General features: G+C 29.7%; 1 protein-coding gene across 1 annotated transcript in view; it reads left to right on the plus strand.

The window, feature by feature from the left end:
* Positions 1-924: 924 nt before the first annotated feature.
* Positions 925-22,177, plus strand: part of LOC122269404 (putative sodium-dependent multivitamin transporter) — a 29,758-nt gene continuing 8,505 nt past the window's right edge. The window contains exons 1-7 of the mRNA XM_071184227.2: positions 925-1,338; positions 1,689-1,754; positions 1,841-1,960; positions 12,044-12,198; positions 16,556-16,696; positions 19,268-19,406; positions 21,039-21,246. Coding sequence (XP_071040328.2) covers positions 997-1,338; positions 1,689-1,754; positions 1,841-1,960; positions 12,044-12,198; positions 16,556-16,696; positions 19,268-19,406; positions 21,039-21,246 — 1,171 coding nt within the window. The 5' untranslated portion in view covers positions 925-996. The remainder of the gene's footprint in view (positions 1,339-1,688; positions 1,755-1,840; positions 1,961-12,043; positions 12,199-16,555; positions 16,697-19,267; positions 19,407-21,038; positions 21,247-22,177) is intronic.

The following is a 22,177-nucleotide window of genomic DNA, read 5'->3' on the forward strand; positions in this document are numbered from 1 at the left end:
ATATTGTTTTAAAATTTTATTTATGTCAAAAAAATTTCAGTCTTTAGGGAATAGTTAAGCAAAGAAATTAATTTATTTTTTCGAAATGAGATCAATATTTAAAGTGAAAAAAAGCAATTAGTTATGAATGAATGTTACGATATTATTTAAAAGATTCAAAGAGCTGGGAAATATCTTTTTTTATGTACACATATTATTTACTAACCGACAATTATTTCTGCAAAAGAACTTTTATTCGAAATAAATAATGTAGCAATTAAAGAAATTCTTATTCTTTAAAAATATATATGTTATTGATAAGATAAATACAGTCGAACTCGTTTATAACGAGCACAAAGGGACCGTAACATTTACTCGTTAAATCCGAGTGCTCGTAATAAACGGGTACTTAAGACAGGCGTGCAACCTTAAGAGGGGGGGGGGGCTTGGGAGGTCAAATGATTGAATTTACTTAAAATTTAATTAATAATTACTTACTTTAATTACATTAATTAATTTAATCGCGTTTTTTTTTATTTCGCGAACATTTCTTATCATTTTGAAAAAAAGATAAGACAGAAAGACTAGAAAGATGAGAAAAAAGATAGCAAGGCAGAAAAATATTGCTCGCTAAAACCGGGTCTTGCTCGTTAAAAGCGACTTCTGTTCCATAGACTTAACATTGATCCAACCAAATAATCTCGTTTCCCTCGGTAAATCCGAGTTCTCGTTAAATCCGAGCTCGTTATAAACGAGTTCGACTGTACTTATCTCTGGTAGCATAATTACAACCATTGGCATATTTCATTCTTTCAAGGCGACAGTAAAATATATTTTGAATGAAGATTTATGCTCGCTTTTTTTTCAGACTGCCACGCCATTATTTTTTGAGTTAATTCTTTCTCCTATTTATTTTCCCAACCGTTTTCTGATTATTGTACTTCCAGTTTCCATTTGTTTTTTTAACTTAAATTCACAAAGCAAAGAGGATTCTTCGTTGAAAAATTAAATTAAAAAATGGTGACAAAACAGATATTGGGTACAGTTGATTATGTTGTGATATGTGTTTCGCTATTGATCTCAATATCGATTGGAATAGCTTCAAGAAAATATGCTGGACAACAGAAGACAGCGAAGGAATATATCCTTGCTGGTAGAAGAATGACTAAACTTCCAGTAGTTTTGTCAGTTGTAGTTACGCTAGTATCACCGTCTACATTGCTTTCAACGCCAGTTGAAGTTTACCTTTACGGATATGAGTTGTCTTTGGCTCCGTTAACGTTTCCTATTGGCATGTTTTTGGCATCATGGATTTTCATACCCGTTTACTTTCGATGTGGTGTTTCAACAATTTACGAGGTAATTATACTCGGAGAAAAAAAGTTTCTACGATAAAACCAACATATATGGTATTTAAACCATTCATTTGGTAATTTTTCTGCTCATGTGCTGACGGTTAACCAGAAATTCTGTTTTTCAAAATTATAGATTTTGTTTCCATATTTTTACTAACGAATTCAAAACTGAAACGTAAATTTAACCGAATGAACGGTTTTTTTACCATGCACTAAATAATCTTTGCAAAATTAATAAATTTTATCATATTTACCAAATTTTATCGCATATAACAAAACTATACTGTTTTTTCAATTTTAATAGTTTTAATCACTTTAATACTTATGTTATAATTTTATATTAATTCCTCACAGTTTCTTGAAATAAGGTATGGGAAGATGATAAGGTACATAATATCAACTCTGTTCTTGGTACAGATGGTAATTTGAAACTTTTGATTTAAAAGTCATATTTTATTATATAACTTTAACATGTATAACTATAATTTCACATGCTTATAATTTAGATATTTTACATGGTGATATCACTCTACGGGGCAGTTCTAGCTCTTAGTGCTGTCACGGATTTGTCACTTGAAATTTCTCTCGTATCTTTGGGGGCCATTTGTACTTTTTATTCATCACTTGTAAGTATACATATTTGTTGAAAACATTGTCTTATTTAATTTTTGAAAGCTTTATTTAAACAATTTTTATAAGAAATAGAGTTGATGAAGTAACTTTGAAATAATTATTGGGAAAAAATATATAAAATTTCCGAAATCACTCTTAAAGAAAAGTAGCTTGCAATATTGCCTTAACAAAAAGGAAAAGAGAAAAATCAAAATACTTTGTAGTAACACTTTTGAAGTAAATAAAGAACCAAATTAATGGATGGATGGATGAATAGATTGATAGATAGATGGGTAGATAGATGGATGGATAGATAGATAAATAAATAAATAAATAAATAAATAATTTAATATATAAATAAATTAAAAAAATAAATAAATTAATAAATAAATGAATTAAAAAATAATTAAATTAATAAATAAATAATTAAATTAATAAATAAATAATTTAATAAATTTAATTGATAAATAAATTAATAAATAAGTTCATATATAAATAAATGTAGTGTTTTTACTCCTCTTTAAAACTTTTGATTTTGAAGAATGAAATTTTTTTTATCTAAAAATGTATCACCAGCTTAGAAGAGAAATAAAAATACACTCAGAAAATAAAAATTTTATGATTTAACCTCTACTAGTTACAAATATAAAAATAGAGTTTAAAAAAATATGCCGCTTTTGAGACGAGCTCGAATGTTGTGAAAATAGTATATCCCCATTATTGTATCCAGAAAAATATAAATATTCCAAAATTGTCCGTTTCTCTCTGTCACTTCGCAACATAAAATAAATTTAAATTAATCAGATATTCAATGTTTATGTTTTTGAATATGCTGAAAATTGATACTGCTAACGGTGGTTCATCTATAAAATCTGATTTTAGAAATTCTATCAGGAAGTGATCAAAGCAACTCTAAAAATTCGACCAAGAGGAAATCAACGCAATTCTAATTCAACAGTCAAATCTAAGATTATTTTAAGTATTTAATAAGAGAAAAGAAAAGAGATTACATTGCAATTTTAAGCTCAACAACTACATTAAATTCTAAACATCGAATGAATATTAATATTCAGTTCTTTTTTTGTTTTTGGCAGTGCGCATGCGCGTCGTTACTTCTACGTAAGAAGAAAATTGTTACTTGACGGGAACATCCCGCCCCCCGTTGGATGTTAGTCCAACATCATCCGGTAGTGGAAGTATGTTAGAGATGGCTCGACGAAAAGTTCCTCTAGCTGTTTTGACGTCAACCACTCTGACAAGATTGTCTTCTCCAGGATAAGTTTTCACAATTCTAGCCAGATTCCACTGCATTACTGTCTTACTAGGATCTTTAAGAAGGACTAGTTGATCAACTTTCAGATTTTCTTGTTGACAAGTCCATTTCGAACGTGTTTGTAGTTGACTCAGGTATTCATGGCTTCATCTATTCCAAACGCTGTCTTTCAGACGTTGAATCAGGCTCCACCTAGAAGAAAGAGAAAAAGAATCTGGAGCAGTATGATGTTCAGGAAATGACATAATCGGAGCTCCAACTAGAAAGTGTCCTGGTGTCAACGGCGGCAGATCGTTAGGGTCTGATGACATGGGCGAAAGTGGGCGTGAGTTGAGAATACTTTCGATCTGCACTACGAGCGTAGTCAGTTCTTCAAAATTTGGTAAGTTAGATTTTGTGACTTTCAAGAGTATTCTCTTCATGGATTTAATATTAGCTTCCCACAGACCACCAAAGTTAGGAGACGCAGGCGGTGTGAAATGCCACTGAATTCCCTCTTCAGCACTAAAGTTCTTCACAGAGTTTGACTGGCAAAGTTCAAGCATTAAGTTCAAAACATTTCTTGCACCTTTGAAGTTAGATGCGTTATCACTCCAAATAATCGACGGTTTTGAACGTCTCGAAATGAATCTTCTCAAACAAGCTAAAAAAAGCATCTGTTGTCAAGTCTGAGACAACCTCGAAGTGAGTAGCCTTAGTACTGAAGCAAATAAATATAGCGATGTAAGATTTAATTACAACCTTAGATCTCTTCAAATTAGGTTTTGTTAATATGGGACCAGCAAAGTCTAAACCAACTTTATCAAAGGGTCGTGAGGGTACGATCCGATCTTTGGGCAAGTTACCCATCTTTTGATGAATAGTTTGTGTCTTAGTCTTGAAACAAGTCAAGCATTTATGTATGAATCTTCGGACTCTATCTTGTCCAGAAGGTATCCAGTAAAATTGTCTAATCAAATAAAGTGTTGTCTGAACTCCCGAGTGTAATGATTTGTTATGAAAGTGTTCGATGATTAATTGTGTAAGGTGATGAGATTTCGGTAAAAGCATTTGATATTTTTGTGATTCTGTTAACTCGGAGAATTTCAAGCGACCACCAACTCTCATAAGTCCATTGTCGTCCATAAACACATTCAATGATATGATTTTGCTATTTTGAGGAATTGGCTGTTTGTTTTTTAGGCATTTAATCTCAGAGCTAAACTCTATAGATTGCACACATTTTACTAACACCTGTGTAGCATTTTGTAGCTCGAATGTACTTAAATTATCCCTTTTTCTATTTGTATCTTTACAGTTTTTAAGAAATCTTAAGCAATAAGCTGTAATTCTAACCAACCTAGTGAAAGAGGAGTATCGATTAAGGAAATTGTTGATGTTTTCGTTTCTCTCTGCGACGTTTGTGTTTAAAGTTAAAACTTTCCGAATTTCTAGTGTCTCTGGATTTGCAATAAGTTCTTTGTGTGTTTCTAAAGATTTTGGCCACGACGATTCATCTTCTTTCAGCCACAGTGGACCCTGCCACCAAAAGTCGCTGTTTTCTAATTCTGAAACTGAAAGTCCACGTGATATTAAATCAGCTGGATTATCCGTTCCAGGACAGTGAAACCATTCTGAAGGATTACTGTGTTTGTGAATTTCCTGAATTCTGTTCTTTATGAAAATTTTAAACCTATCTGGTGAACCTCTTATCCAAAAGTACGTAATAGACGAATCAGTCCAAAAAATTCGCTCAACTGGAAATTCCAAACCTTCTATGATTTTTTCACTCAGTCTAGCAGATAAAAGTGCTCCCATAAGTTCTAATCTAGGTAAAGAGAGCATCTTTAACGGCGCAACTCGTCCTTTAGAGGCAACAAAACTAGTAATGATGTTTCCATCGTTTAGCTTTACTCTTAGATAAGGCAACCGTTCCGTAAGCTTTGATGGAAGCATCTGAAAATAGGTGTAACTGGATATTGTCTATATCTTTAGGTAATGCATGTGAGAAATAGTAACGCGGTAATCGAATGTTACTCAATTTCTTTAAATCATCACACCATTTATTAAATGCCTCAATGGTTTTATTTGGTACAACCTCATCCCAATCTAAGCCTAAACACCATATTTCTTGTATCAGGCATTTGATACGAATAGTAAATGGCCCAATGTATCCAATAGGATCAAATATGCGACCTGCAATTTGTAAAATATATCTTTTAGTCCCCTTATTTTTCTTAAGGAATAATTCAACATTTCGAGTATCAAAGTAAAAATAGTCTTCCTTGGGATTCCATGCAACTCCCAGGACCTTTGAAGGTATTAAAGTTTGATCAAAAGAATCAGTTATGTCATCTACTTCTAATTTATGTTCTTTCAACTTGTGAAACAGTTCTGGGGAATTTGTTTTCCATTTTCTCAAACACATGCTAGCATCTTTAAAAATTTCATAACTCTCTAAGCAGGTAGTCAGAGCACTTTCTACCTCATCTTCGCCTATGAGGCAATCATCAACATACAACGATTTATTTAACAGTTGAACAGTATGAGGAAATTTCTGTACATACCTCTTCAAGTGATGTTTTATGGTGGCATTAAGTAGAAAAGGAGAAGATGTCACACCAAACAGAACTCTTGTCATCCGGTAGGTCTCATCAGGACTGAAATCGTCTGGGCTTTTGTTCCAAAGAAATCTGGTGTAGTCTCGGTCTTCTTCATCAATTTCAATCTGCAGGAAAGCTTGCTTGATGTCAGCAGTCACAGCTACTGGATGAAGTCTAAATCTAATCAAAAGAAGAAAAAGATCAGGTAATAAATTAAGTCCAGTATACAAGCATTGGTTTAGTGAAATCTGTCCAGCAGAATGCGATGATGCATCAAAGACGACTCGTAATCTACTTGTACTCTTGTCATTTCTGACCACAGCTCTGTGAGGCAAGTAGAAGCAATTCTCTTCATTCAAAGTTTCGATTTCCTTTGTAACAGGCTCTATAATGTGCTCTTTTTGATAATCTTTTAAAACTTTGTTGTATTCAAAAAAATAGACTGGATCGTTGATGAAAGATTTTTTCAAAGACTGAAATCTTCTACTGGCGACTACCTTATTATTATGTAACATACTCTTTAATTCAGGTTTCCAGGGCAACTTCACTTTGTAGCGATTATTTGCATATGAAATTCCTTCTTCAAAATTTTTCATTATCTCCTTTTCAACATTATATTTAGTTTCTGAGTCCACATTAATCCCTAAGTTTTCCAGCTCCCAAAATTCTCTTAGTTGATCGGAGATGGATTTTTCTTCGACGATAATTTTGAAGCTACATAGATTTTTATGAATGCTTCCTTGTCCCTGAAGACACCAGCCAAAAATGGTTTCTGAAGCTACCAGTTTATCGTTCAATCTTCTAATTCTACCACTGACAATGTCAAAATAAAAATCAGCTCCAACTAAAATTTCTATCTTATTTTCTTTAGAGTCATAGGAATCAGCTAACTGTAAGCCTCTCAACTGCTTATATGCTTTTTGAATGTTGGTATCAGGTGCTGGTAAATTAGTAGCAGATATTTGATCGGTGACTAGAGCTTCAAGTTCAATATTTAAAGAAGGTTGATCCCTATTAGCTAATCTGATTTTAACAACATCATAAATTTTCTCTTGAGCTCCATCAGCTCCGAAGGCATAAACAGATAAAGTTTCCGATCTTACAATGGGAAGTTTTAATCTTTTTGAAACTTCTTCTAAAACGAATGTTCGCATGGATCCATTATCTAATAATATTCTAACAGGTGAAGTTTCTTCACTTAATGATGACTTAATCATAGCGGTACATGTTTGCAAATAAATTCCAATAGTGGATTTAATCAACGAATCAGTTTTATAAACTTCATGGCATTGCGAAATAGCAGTAACAATTTTAGTTTCGTTTTTATCCTCAGCTTTACCAAATTGATAGCAAATTGTTCTGTTGTGTTTATGATTACATATATCGCAAAATGTCCTTTTCTTACAGTCTCTAATTCTATGATTTTTTTGAAGGCACAAAAAGCAACGAGCTTGTTTTCTTAACAAATCCTTTTTTTCATCAATATTTACATTGTTGCAGTGTTCCGAACTATGAGTTTCTTTACAAAAGATACAATTACTTTCTGTGACAGGAGCTAAATATTCTACTGTTTTGTTTACATTTGAATTGAAAGGGCGATTTTGATTTCGAGGTGACTCACGCGAATTGCCAAATTGTTGTTTTGCGACAGTATTATGATTAATGAAGTTTTTCTTTCTATCTACCCTCGAGTTTTGGAATGAAACAGATTCCCTACATTCTATTTCAATTTTTAGAAAATTTATCAGTTCCATTACATCAAAATCACTTAGATTTGCATTATCTAATTTTCTACGGTTAAAGCTTAAAGCTAATTCTTCAGGAATTAATTTAATCAAAATGGGGTACAATAAATGTCCATACATTCCGGAAGTTACTTTTAAAGAGTCCAAACTTCGAATTTGTACTTCACAAGTGTCATATAATTTTCTTAATCCTAAAACATTATTAGCATCTTTAACAGGATAGAGATTTAACAATTTGTTCATATGAGCATTTATAACTAATTCATCTCTACCGAATCTTTCTTTTAATAGTTTAACAGCTTTTCCATAATTTTCCTCAGAAAGCGAAAACCCATTAACAACATTAGCTGTAGCACCTCCTAAAAGTGATTTTAAATACGAGAATTTGTCTATTACAGATAATGTTTCATTTTTATCAATTGTACTTTGAAATTGATTCCAGAATTCTATCCAAACACACGGATCTCCATAATATTTTTCTATCGATAATTTAGGAAGTTTAACATTATTGTTTATTTTCCGATTCAAAACTTCTGTGGCTATAGTATTGTTGGAATGTTCTTGTGCCTGAATTAAATTTACCCTATCATAATTATTAGCAGTTGCATTACGAAGAAAGGATTTTATCTTAGAAGAAAGTTTCGAATTCCATAAAATAATTTTCTGACCATATTCCATTGCAGATTCAATTTCTGCATCAAAATCATTTTCATCTACAATTAGAGATTGTATAGTATTATCTAAATCATTTATTTGTTTTAATCTACTAGTCAAAAAATCTAAATGTTGTTCTAGTTCAGTATCAGTATTTATTTCATCAAATTCTTGTTCTAATTTGTTAATATATTTTGTTATGCTAGAACGCAAAACGCCTCTAATTTTTCTCTGTTTAGTTAATTCTTCCATATTTTAAAAATTCTTATCAACACTAATAATCAAATTTATAATTTGTATGATGCTTCAATATTTAGAAAATATGTAAACAAATACTGCATCACACAATCAAAACAAAACAACTTTCAACAAAACAACTACTTTAAATTTGAAGCATCAAATTATCTAAATCTTCATATAGATCAAATTATCAAATCTTCCTACCTTTCTTTTCTTTACACTTCCTGATCAATCCGAAATCGAAACAATCTATAACAACAAGAATGTTGTTTCGCGGCGGCGATGCACCAAAAATGCTAACGGTGGTTCATCTATAAAATCTGATTTTAGAAATTCTATCAGGAAGTGATCAAAGCAACTCTAAAAATTCGACCAAGAGGAAATCAACGCAATTCTAATTCAACAGTCAAATCTAAGATTATTTTAAGTATTTAATAAGAGAAAAGAAAAGAGATTACATTGCAATTTTAAGCTCAACAATTACATTAAATTCTAAACATCGAATGAATATTAATATTCAGTTCTTTTTTTGTTTTTGGCAGTGCGCATGCGCGTCGTTACTTCTACGTAAGAAGAAAATTGTTACTTGACGGGAACAGATACAACAGATAGTTTTACAGCAGCCTTGATAGTAATTTCTTCAAAGCAAACCTGCATGCTTTCTCTTCCTCCCCACAATTTCAGTAATTTATTTTGAAACACTCAATCGTATATCAATAACTTTTTAAACAAAGTAATTTGCGGATTGTATCTTTAGAGAAACATTAAATTAGATCGAAACATTAAGTTTATCTGTTAGTAAAGAGTTTAGTGAACCTTTTTTATAAGTAAAAGTTTGATGACAAGCATTACATGAAATAAAAATTTAACAACTAAGTATTTTTTCTCGTTCAATTTAAATCTAACTTAAGATTAGTATTTTATTGTTAGTAAATATATGTGAATCAAACGATTACTTTTCATAGGAAATATTTCGTCATGATCAAATGGGACCAGATAACTAAAAATTAACTTAAATTTAAAAAAAAGAAAAGAAACTGTTAAATTCTAACAATAGCGGTTAACTCAAACAATTTTGATTGGGATTTTTCTCACAATTAAATTGTGTGCATCTGCATACTATTTTAAAAATACCAAGTTATAGAAAATACAAGAAAATGCTCTTAGTTCTACATTTTAGAATTGAAAGTTTTATTATTAGTCATAAATTATTAAAAGTTTATATCATTACTATTTCCTTATAGCAAAAATTTTTTAACATTTTTAATCTATGCATTGTATGTTAAAAAAAAAGAAAAAACGTATTACCCTGAATAATTTTTGAGCTAATCATCGTAACTTCAAGTTCCAAGACTCAATCTTAATGGCTCGAGGGGATGACCTCAATATGCCAACAACCTAATGCACAATGTGTCTGAAACACAAACTAATGCGAACCAGGAATTAAAAAAAGAAGAGTATGTAGAAACTGTTTAAGGGTTATATTTTCCTGTTTTTTTTTTTTAATTATTGATTCTAAAGAAAACATAAATTTCTTTTTAATGAATGGAAGCTAATGTTTCAAGTTTTTCATTTTCGACAATTTTTTCTCCCCGCGCCTTAGCCTTCCAGGGTTGTCAACCTTTTCTAGGGTAGCCAACCTTTTCTAGGGTTGTTTGCTGACTTGTGGAGAGAGAAGTTACAGACAATGTCAACCTCCATCTATGAATCTTAGAGATGAAGCTACGATTTCCCTCTTCATGACGTCACTGTGTCTACAGAACTCGGACATCGCAAGCAAAGATATTATGATAACTTTGCATCTTTCTTTTTGTAAAAATAAGTTAGACTTTTTCTGGTTATTAGCTTTCAAACTTGACGTAATTAACGCAATATTTCCGTTCATTAACATAGTTCAAAAAAACTTTCTTGGCCATTATATTAAGAAAAATACCATTTTAAACTTATAAAAATGTTTTACTAGTTGGCGAAAATGACACTATAACTACTTTATTTTAAAAAGTTCTGTTTTAACTTTAATTATTAAGAAAAATGAAAGCATATATCGACACCTTTTTTATCTACATATTCTTTTATAACAATAAGTTGAGTTAAATTTAGAATCCCTGGTTTTAAAATATGCCGTTAATAGCAATTTGTTCATACTTAATCATTAGGAAACATCAACCTTAAACGCTAATTACTGAAACAAAATAAAGATTTAGGTTCATAATGACATTAGAAATTTTACAATTGCTTATAGATATTTAAATTTACGATTATATAATTTATAGATAAGGAGAATTTAATTTTTAAAAAAAATCATAAATATTTAGAATAACTACATTAAAAAATGTGTTATGAAATTAGGAGAATTCCAACTATATACTATATATTTTATTTATACTTTTTATGTACATTTTAATTTTCCTTGACTTTATCCATTTTTTAATTTTTTTCACCAGCCTTTCTTTTTGAAGTAACGAGGCGGTTTCTATTTAGATAATGAATTTTTATAAAAGTTCTTAACGACAGAATAAACGTATTGCGGTTTTATATTAACTGTTTCATTTCGAAATCCATTCTTTGCATAGTTGTTCATTTACTTTAGGGAACACGCGGAAAATTATATTTTTTTCTTTTGTTTTTCTATCAGAATTTTTTCAAGTTCCTATCGCACAAACTGGCATTTCGATAATAGTTTTAAATTCTTGTAAATTCACTGCAAAAACTGAGGAAAGTCATTATAGAAAATAACAAATGTCTTAGAATATCTCACAAAAAGAAATGCTCCAATATTAGTTAGAACTAGTAAGGCCGAACACTCCGTTCTTGAAGTAAAAGAGCGAGCTTTGCGCCAAAGTGACGTCACTAGAGAAAATCGCAGGATTGGCGCGGCGAGAGCTACTTCAAAGGAGTGAACCAGCCCTTCTATTCTCTTTAGTCCTGCCCCCTTATAGAATCGAGTTAGGCGTCTTATATGCTAGTGAATTGGAATTGTATTTTTATAGTGGTAGACACACTACAGACTATTTGTTGCCAAGTCACTTATCTGGTTCTTCTATTGAGTATCTTCAGAATGAATAAATTTAGCAATATAAATGGATGTTATATATTTAAATAAAGCTAAAATAGGAACTTTCCCGAGAAATCTATTTTTTTTTTTTACAAATGTCTGTTTAACGGATCTTCCACTAAGCTCTTCAGTTATAAAATTCGTTTATCCAAATGTAATTCTATGTAAATAATGACTTTAAGTAAATATTTATTATTTTTATTATTTTAATTAATAATTGTCGAATTTTTTTTTATTGAGAGGCATAAAAACTTTTACATTTTTCTAAAGTATGTAATTTCATATGGCAAAATACCAATTCTGACTGAAATTGGTCGAATAGTTTCAGAAAAATCGAATTTTAAAAATTCGACATTTCGATTTAGTGCATTAGACTGAACCATTAAGATTGAGTCATTAAGTTCTGATCATTAGATCAAAAGTCATTCTGGCTGGTCAGTTTTTCTTTGTGCATTGCACATAAATACCTAAATTTTCTAACTTCAGATTTATACTTTTTATTACATTTTTATGTTTCAGGATTAAATAAAAATATTATTATATTTTAGGGTGGCTTAAGAGCTGTTTTATGGACAGATGTATTTCAAGCTGCTCTTATTACCATATGTGTAATTTCTTTGTATGTCATAGGTTTTAAAGATGGAGGTGGTTTTGTAAATGTGTACAACAACGCAAAAGGGGGTGGCAGACTTGAATTTTTTGAGTAAGCATTTTAAAAATAAAAACCTTTCTATTTCCCTCAACAAGAAACAAAAGTAAAGTCTTAAACTTTTGTTCATTTTTTTATCATTTATTTTTGCAGCTTGATTACTTTTTCCAAAATTTCGAACTTCGAGATAGTTATATTAAATTACGTGCAATCAAAATTTGGAAACTGTTACACTGTAAAAAATTCCGAATCAAATTATGGTATAAAGTACCGGCACTCAAGGTGCTGGAATTAAAAAAATTCCGGCACCTTGAAATTCATTTTTACAGGAACATGTTTCGGAACAAACAAAATCTTATACACCGTAATTTTTGCAGTAATAATTACCATAAAAGGACTGACTCACTCAGAGAAAATAATTATCACTGCAAAAACTATGGTATAATCTTTCACGGTAAAAATGGATTTTATGGATGATGCAATCATCCATAAAATCCAGTCCCAGTAATTTACACTGTAATTTGATCAGGAAATTCTTACAGTGTACTAAGAATGGCACCAATTTGTAGCACTGAAAATAATTACATACTAGATTTCTTAGCTGAATAAAAAAATTAAATTGTTATGGAGTTTTCACATTTTCTTAATATGTTTATATTATCCTAACTAATCCAATATCTCATCAAATTGATTTGTGGTGAAGTAGTAACTAGTAACAATAAAGTTTTTGCTTTCAACGGATAAAGATTCTGATAATCTGGAAAAAAAACTGCCTTTTATATGTAAATTTTATGTTGTGAACAAGCAATAATTTGCACAAACGATTGTTAAACTAATAAATACTGAATTTTAAAATTCTAAAAATAATCAATTTTCAAAAATACATCTGTTATGGTCAAACTTAGCTAAGCTTTTAATATTGGAAAATGGCACTTCAGAAAACATTATTACAAATTACTACCGAAAAAAAGTATATTAAGATGTAAATTATTTATATGAGTATCACACATAAATATAGCTTCAAAAACGGTAGCCAAACGTAAAAGAGTTATAAAAATACGTTACATTTATTTTTAACTTTTTTACGTCACATTTGACTCTTTAGAAATTAATTTCACAAATCTTCGTCACAATTTTACCATATATATTATAATTGTTAATTTTTTAAACGGTTCTATACGCTTTGGCTTCGAGTCGCTTATGTTTTCAACAATGTTACTCAAATGTTGTGTTTTCTAAACTTTTCTAAACTTTTGATATTATGAGAGATATTTTAGATATTAATTTCATGAATCTTTCCTACAACCTTCACTTATATTTTTATGCATAAATATACAGCATATATGGCATAAATATGCAGCATGTCAATATTTCATATGGTATCATAGTCGTTGCCTTCAAGTTGCAATTATTTTAAAAACTGTGTAGGTCACTCAACTTTCATGGTTGCAAGAGCTTTCTTAATAATTCATTTTATAAATTTTTTCCACAAAATTATTATTTTTGATAAAAATATTTATTTAAATTGCCCATTTTTAAAAAGGCGCTTTATTTTTGTTGCATCCAAAGGGTATTTTTTCCCCCCAAAATTGACAGTGGGATTTGATTTCACGAAGAAAAATTTTCAATTTTAAAATTTCCGTGAAGAAAATAATTTCATAAATCTGCATCAAAAACATGTGTTATGATTTTTAAGTCATAAATATTTTCGAGTGCCAATCTTCAAAATGGTATCATACACTTTGTATTCGAACTGTAAGCGGAGAAAAAAATATAATGTTGGTTGATTAAACCAAAATATACGGTACTTAAACCATTCATTAGGAAATTTTTTGCTCATATGGTTTGGCGGAAATTCTGGCTCTCAAAGTTACAATTTATGTTATCACACATTCAGTAAAAAATACATAACTGAAAAGTAAATTTAATCAAATAACTACTGTCTCTGACCAAAATATTCGACACACTGTAGTTTTTTAATAATTACATGTTTTGAACGGGTTCGTATGTAATGCTTTTATATTTAAACATAAATGTAATGGATTTTCATGCAGGAGATTTTTTTATATATTTTCTATTTGTATTTATTCTTAATGTATTGCATTACAATGTTAACTAATTTATACACGAACATAAACAAAGTGCAAACCGGTTCAGTCAGTTGTCACGTGTGTCAGTTGCGAAAGTGTTCTTGCACTGTTAAAATTTTCCTTCTAAAATTATGGTAAAATAACTGGCAGCTGTCTGTCCATCCGATTAACCATAAAGTTTACGGTAAGGAACATTTTTTTTCCTTTATGGTTTTGAAACCATTTACAAAAAGTATGTTTATAAAACCATGAATACAAAACTATACGATTTTGTAACCATTTACAACTAGCATTTCTTTTAAAAAAAATTATTGTTTAACTAGAAATAGGAGTCCACCTTTACGTTAGGTAATGGCATTGGAGAGTGCTGGACACCGGAAATTCTTCTTATGTTGAAGAGAATGGCGGAAATATTGCAGTGTCAGCACTAGGACTCGAACTCCAGTTCTGCCAGTCATGAGATCGACAGATAAGCCCACTCGGCTATGATATGTACGCATTGGCAAAGAACTACGTAACTTCATTAGGTCGGTTGTAGTTGGTGCGATAAAATTCTGGTTGTTTAACCGTATTAGGGAAAATCAGTTAATAAACGGTTTTTCTCAAACTTACCAGTTTGATTACCGTTATATTTATGGTTATTTGACTGTTTTGACTAAATATGGTAAAATTACCATTCAATAAATTGTTATTTAACCATTTTTTCCGAGGAATTTTTAACAGTGTGTGACTTTATGCTCTGTGTTTATATGTTTCGCAATTTTAAACTACGCAGTTATTTGTTTATTTTGTGCGCAGTGTATAAATAATCAATTAGAACATTTTTATCATGGGTAAAAATGGCGATCTTTCACCATGTAAAAAAGCTAAAAACCCTAGTGAATGCTAAAATATTTTCAAACCGCAAAATATCACGAAAATGGAAGGTTTCTGAAGCTAGTGTACGACGCATAGAGAAAAAAAATCCGTCAGGGGACGAATTGAGCCAGAAGCAAAAGGAAAGATGCGGCAGAATCTCAAAGTGCGTCAAATAATTTCTCCAGGGACTGTATTTTTTAAGCCATGTTCAAAGGTGTCATGATAAAACTACCAAATATTTATCGAATTTTATTACATATTAAAAAAACCGTATTTTATTTTTAATTTTACCAAAATCATTACCAAAGCGCTTCGGTGAAAATTACCGAGCTTTTTGGTGCTCCCATAGAGCCAGAAACACGGTAAATTTTATCATTTTTGCTAATTTTGACCATTTTTTTTCCTTAGTGTAAAATCTAATTTCTATTTTTAGTTTCATTTTCTAACTTTTTAGTTTTAATCCCTTTCATGAATGAAATATTATGCATTTTCAGCAATTAATTGTCTCTATAAGCGACTTGAATTAGAATTTGGAGGTTAGTTTCCTTTTTTGCCTAAAAATTTGTGATATTGAGTTTCTCTATGTTCTAACTTTAAAGAAAATTCGTCTTTAGCACTATTTTCACGAGCGATTAATTCTCACTTGGGCCGGATCACGCTATTGGTCGAAAATGACATCACTGTTTGGGGGGAGGGAGATGGTGGCTGGTGTTTGTATGAGTTTGGCGACAAATTTCGTATGCACACTTTCTCGCTCGGAATTTATTTATTCCTTGCAAATGTTTACTTAATATTATGTCGTCGTTAGGGTGGGGAGATAGGTAAATGTCCACTTCAGCGTTTCAGAAAATATTTGTGTTTTAATTGATTTAAATTCATCAAAGCTAAAAATAATGAATGTTTTTACAAATATAAGATGGTATAGTAATATTACAAATACGTTTTTTTTTTTTTCGTTTGTTTGTTTTTTCATAAGAACTATCTTTTGCAGTTATGAAGTAACAAAAATTGAAATAAACATAAGCTCAAATTTACTCATACATCGCAATTAAGTTGTGTTATGAATAATTTTAAAAACTTCATAATCAAATCCAAAATTCTGGGCTAGCCTCCCCCCTGCATTTCTAGAACAACCCCAGTTGCTAACGTAAAAGCAGTATAGCTTAATTTCACTTACTTAGATTCTAATAAAAAATTACCACAAAACTGTGCGAAATGTGAATATTGTCTTTATTACTAAACATTAATACCACGTGTAAATAGAGCGCATTTGAAAACTAAACATAAAATCTGTCGCCAAAATACTATGCAATACACAGTATATCCCTTCCCCAAACAGTGATGTCATTTTCGACCAATAGCGTGATCCGGCCCAAGTGAGAATTAATCGCTCGTCCATTTTCTGCTTTTTTTTTTCAATAAAAAATTTAAAACTTATAAATATGCTTATAAACCTTTGTTAGTTTCAGATTAGATTTCACTAAGCGACACGATATCTGGGCTTGTATGATTCGCGGAATACTTTATGCAATTGCATTTTATGGAACTAATCAAGTTGAAGTTCAACGAGTTTTAAGCTTAAGTACCGCTGAAAGAGCAAGATCGTAAGTTAAAACTAAAATTTTGAATCATAAAAATGTTTCGCTCATATTGCTAAAGGCGCTTTAAAATTTTTTTGAATTTTAACTATTTTTGTTTCAAAATAAAAGAAAATTATCCTAAGTAATTATGCTGTAAGCAGAAGTTATCAAGTTAAAATATGAAACACAGTATTGAGATTCTTGATCAATTTAACAGTAATCTAACTTGCTCAAAATATACCCTATCCTTTTTGGATTTTGGTATATTGATTTTTGATTTTGAATATATTTATAATTACTTATAATTATTTATTAATATATTTTTATAATTATTTATTAATATTTTGATATTTTGATTTTTGATTTTGAAATATATATTTTAGTTATTTTTAAAATTTTGTTAATTACCTATTAAACTGCTCTTAATCAATACTTAAAGCGTTTGCATTTTAAAAAAAATTGAAAGTAAATCAATCATTCGATGTTAATTTTTCCACAATCTTTACATAAGATTTCTTTTTTTTATTATTATGTTTCTGATTTTCAATAATTCATGAAGTCATAAAAGCCACGAACGTACACTTTGCGCATTTTCTAAATTATTTTATGAAAAAAAAAAGAACTAAATATAAATCTGTTGCAATATTGTAGGTTTTACTTCCATAATTTTTATAAATATTAGTATAATTTATTTAATTTTATTTAGAGTGAAAATTTTATTAAAGCAAACTTCTTTTTGTCTTAGGTATTAAATCAAATAGATCAAAATTAAAAGTCAAATAGATTAAAAAAGAATAGTTTTTTGATTTCTCACCAACATTAACATATATTTATCTGCTTTAAAAAGATTATTACCCATTTCCTTTTCGTTGAAACATAATCATAAATTATGGACTAATCTAAGTCTTCTACACTGTAAAATATTTCATATCAAATAACGGTAAAAAGCTTTTGCTCTCTGCTTGCAAAATCTGTAAAATCCTTTCCGTCATAAAATTCATTTTTGCCCTAAAATTTTATGCTGTAATTTTTAAAGTAATATTTATTTAATTTCAGTGATTTTATGGTAAATATGTCTGTAAAAAAATTACGGTATATAAGATATTTCATTCCTTAACATTTTCTGGTAAAAATGGATTTTATGGTAAAATGTACAGGCACTCTGAGTGTCGGTGTTTTTTTACAGTAATTTTACCTGGAAATTTTTGCAGTGTACACAAAAGTGAAAATAAGTATTTGACACATTAAACTATAGTAATAAACATTAAACTTAATTCCAGTGATTTTATAGTAAACATTACTGTATAAAAAATTACGGTATCAAAGATTTTTTGTTACATAATACTTTCAGGTAAAAATGGATTTTACGGCAAAATGTACCAGCACTCTGAGTGTCGGTATTTTTTACAGCAATTTGATCTGGAATTTTTTACAGTGCACATAAAAGCGAATGTGAGTGTAATTAACACTTTGAACTTGTAATTAATATTAACAGCGTAATTAATATTAAACTTAAGTTTGGAGATTTTAGTGTAAATGTTATTGTATAAAAAATTACGGAATATAAGTTTTTTTGTTACCTAGCATTTTCCGGTAAAAATGGTTTTTATGGTAAAATGCACCGGCAACCTGAGTGTCGGTGTTTTCCTTCAGAAATTCAATCTGGAATTTTTTACAGTGTGCGCAAAAGTGAAAATGAGTGTAATTAACTCATTAAACTTGTTGTTTATTGACAATACTCTTAATTAATAACCATTTACGCATAAATTACTAATGAAATTTAAGTTTTTACCAACTGCTATTTTGGTAAATATGCATGGTTCTGAGTGCTTAGTTGCATTTTAAAAACGGCGGTTAAAATTCAGTCAGTAATTGTATGAGGAATAATTGAAGGTAATTGACTTGGTAATTAAATACTGAATTGCTATAACGAGAATATAAAATTTTTCGACGACTTATTGATCTATTTATTGCATGGAAATAGCACGTGAAAATATGTACGTAGAATTGCAACTCAACTTTGTTTAAAGATCTTACTGTATAGGCTTAATTTTTTCACACATTTTTGCTTTGCTGCTTTTTTTTTAAAAATCAAAAACTAAATTTAAAATCTTTCAAACATTTCGATGCATATGGAGTAGACTTTGCTAAATAAAAATTATTTAAATATATTTATGCATTTAGTTTTAGATAATAAGCAAAGTTTTAGGTTTGGGAATTTTTTAAAAATATTTCGTAATTATAAAAAATCACGATAATTTTTTTAATAAATTTTTAAATAAATGCAATAAATTTCCTAATTTTTTTATGAACTCATGAGGGATTTTCCCCACATACTTAATAATAAGCTCCTCATTAAGCAAACATTAATTTCCTTCTCAATTTTATTTAAACACATATTTCTAATATACGTAAAAGATGTATTTTCATTAAACATCTTAAAAACTAGGATTAACAAATTGCATAATTTGGACAATAAGTGCTAAATTGTCTTCATACAAGTTCATTATTTAACAGATATTTATAATAGTTTTTTTGAAATTGACAAACATAAATATAATTTATTAAAGGAGTAAAATGATTTTCTACTTACAGAACTTTGCATCTGACTATTTTGCCGGCATCGGCAATATTTTTCCTCACCCACATTTATGGTATTGTACTTTATTCTGTATACTATCACTGTGATCCGATTCTAAATGTCAATCAAACAGGATTAAGTAGGTATGATCAGGTAAGATCAGGTGTTAATTTACAATGTAAATCGTATTTAAAAGTTTTGTTTAAATGCTAATTTTTGCATAGTTTTAATATCCTAGAAACAAAATATCAAAGCAATTATGAACATTTTATAAAATAAAAAATGTATTCAATGTAATACAAGTTTGCAAAGAGATATCATAGTACAGGGGTGGCGAACCTTTATACACCAACGTGCCATTTTCTCTAAGAAATTGCTTAATGAGGTCATAGACGTGCCGTCAAATAATTTTGACTTCGTGATTATTGGGAAAATAGTAATACTAAATACTATCAACTCAAAACTCTTTATTTTTCATTGAAAAAAAATACATTTTGCAATGTCTCAGTTATACAAGTAATTCAACCTAAAGTAACATCAATGTGACTTTTGTTGTTGCAGATTAGAGGTTCTAAGATGTAAGTTTAAGCAGGACTGTTGATTTTGTTTTGCTAGTTACTTATTGTTAGCTTGTTTTTTACGGTTATTAATTGTTTTTTAGTATTAATTTTTAATTTTTTTATTAATATTTGTTTAATATTTTGTTTGCTTTTTGTGAATTTTAATTTAATTGTTACATATGCTTCATAGCGTTATAACATTTGTGTAAAAACAATTCATAGTGTAACAACAATTGTGATCTGTGGAGTGCCCAAAATATTGTGTCGCGTGCCATAAATGGCACGCGTGCCATTGGTTCGCCATCAGTAGCTTAAAATTTGAAAACCAGTTTTAAACTGATTTTGTGATGAAAGTTTTCTTTTAGATCCATTTTGGTTTAAATGTTTGTAATAAATAATAACAAAATATTTTAAAATTCATTGCTTTATTGTTTTTTATTAATTTAAATTTTGTGTAGATTTTGGGTTAAAACGTTTGAATTGCTCAGATTAAAAGGATTGTCCCGATTAAACAAACTGTGTGTTTGACGTATAATTTACATTGTATATTTTTTTAATCTGCGAGTATTGTATTTATCTTTAGTATTCTTTCAATAATTTTTCTAAAAATTTTTTAAAAAAAACATTTTTAAAGTTCCATGTTTTTACGAAAACAATTTTATTTTAATTAGATAGAGAGGAAACTCTGAGGAAGTTGAATCAAATTGAAATAGCTGAAACATAGGTACCTTTTACGTAATTTGTCAAATTTGAGACGAGCTAGTTGTTATAAATAGTTGTAATAATTGATTCAGTTACACTCTTATGCTGGTTTGTCCCTACTGAATACTTTCAATAAATACAAGAATGGAATCTTTGTAAAAAATTTAGATCTGTTTTAAAGATTTTCAGAAAAATATCAAGTGTTTGAAAGAGTGAAAACAAGTGCGATTTCTAAATAAAACTTCAAGATGTCACTCATGATCACATGTTAATGCTTTTGAATTTGTATAAATTGATATTCAAACATTAAGTCTAGCCTTTACTATAAGTGACTTCGATAATAATTCGGCAGATTTTAATAATGCTTTTATTATTTATTAGGTTTAGTATTGATTTGAGCCCAATATCATGGCTGTCTGCTTTACACTTTAATTTCTTCAAAAATTCTAAAAATAAGCATCAAATATCCAGAATACACGTTGCTTCATGTCTTATACTTCCTAAATTTTTATTATAATTTTAGATAGTTCCTGCATACATTGTCAATAGATTTAACTCCATTCCTGGATTGACAGGTGTTTGTATTGCCGGTATCTTCAGTGCATCCTTAAGTACGATGTCATCCTGCCTCAATTCTGCCTCAACTGTGACTGTAATCGATTTCATTAAACCATTCTACAAGAAAGGGACACTTTCGGATTTAAAAACAGTCTTTCTAGTAAAGCTATTCTGTAATTTTATAACTTTTTTGTCTTCATCAAGTAATTTTAACTCTGTAATCACTTTTTGTAATTAGGTTTGAACAGAAAATTTTGAATTTGAAAAGGAAGTAAGATGAAATCAGATAGAAAAGGCTGTTGAATATGAAACTTCTTATTTATTTAATGCATGTATAAAATATTTTCCCCCAAAAATAACAATTTGCATTGAAAAAATATGCTTAATTGCTCTTGAAAGTTATCACCTACGCTGCAAAAGATATCGGATCAAATTACGGTATGAGGTATCAGCACTTTGGTTGTATCATCCGTAAAATCCATTTTTACCGTAAATATTATACCATAACTTTTACAGTAATATTTTCTTTAATTGGAGTGATTCAATGATTTTAATGTAATTATTTCTTTAAATACTGTGGTATATCAGATTTTTGTTCCGCAATATATTCTGGAGAAAATGGCGATTACGTATAAAGTACCTGTACTTTTTACCATAATTTTTTCAGGGTATTATTCATGCTCTTACTCTTCAATCAATAAAAAAAGCAGACCCTCAACAGGCTGTTGTTAGCCTAAATAGAATGCTGACGTCAAAGTGGTCAGTATTGCATTTAATTTCCTGACAACTGGAAATTACCTTCAAGATACCGCAGGTGTTGAAGCCTATGGATCTCTACAACTAGACGCGTATGGTATCACGCATATCTCTAATCAATATTTGTAGCATAAAAATAATCAAAAATACGAATAATAAAATAGCGGAATTATAAAGTTGGATTACGAACTTTTGGCGACAAACTCGCCATTCTGGAGAACATTTGAGTTAAAGTAAGCAACATTTGTGTTATAAGTATAGGAAAACCACGAAAACTTTTCCTAGACTATTGTACGAAAAGGAACTTTAGGATATATTTTATGTCATAGAAGAAATTTTTGCTCCATC

This window comes from Parasteatoda tepidariorum, chromosome 10 (genome assembly GCF_982258835.1).
Source record: "Parasteatoda tepidariorum strain Cologne lab strain chromosome 10, Ptep-v5.0, whole genome shotgun sequence".
Lineage (NCBI taxonomy): Eukaryota > Metazoa > Arthropoda > Arachnida > Araneae > Theridiidae > Parasteatoda > Parasteatoda tepidariorum.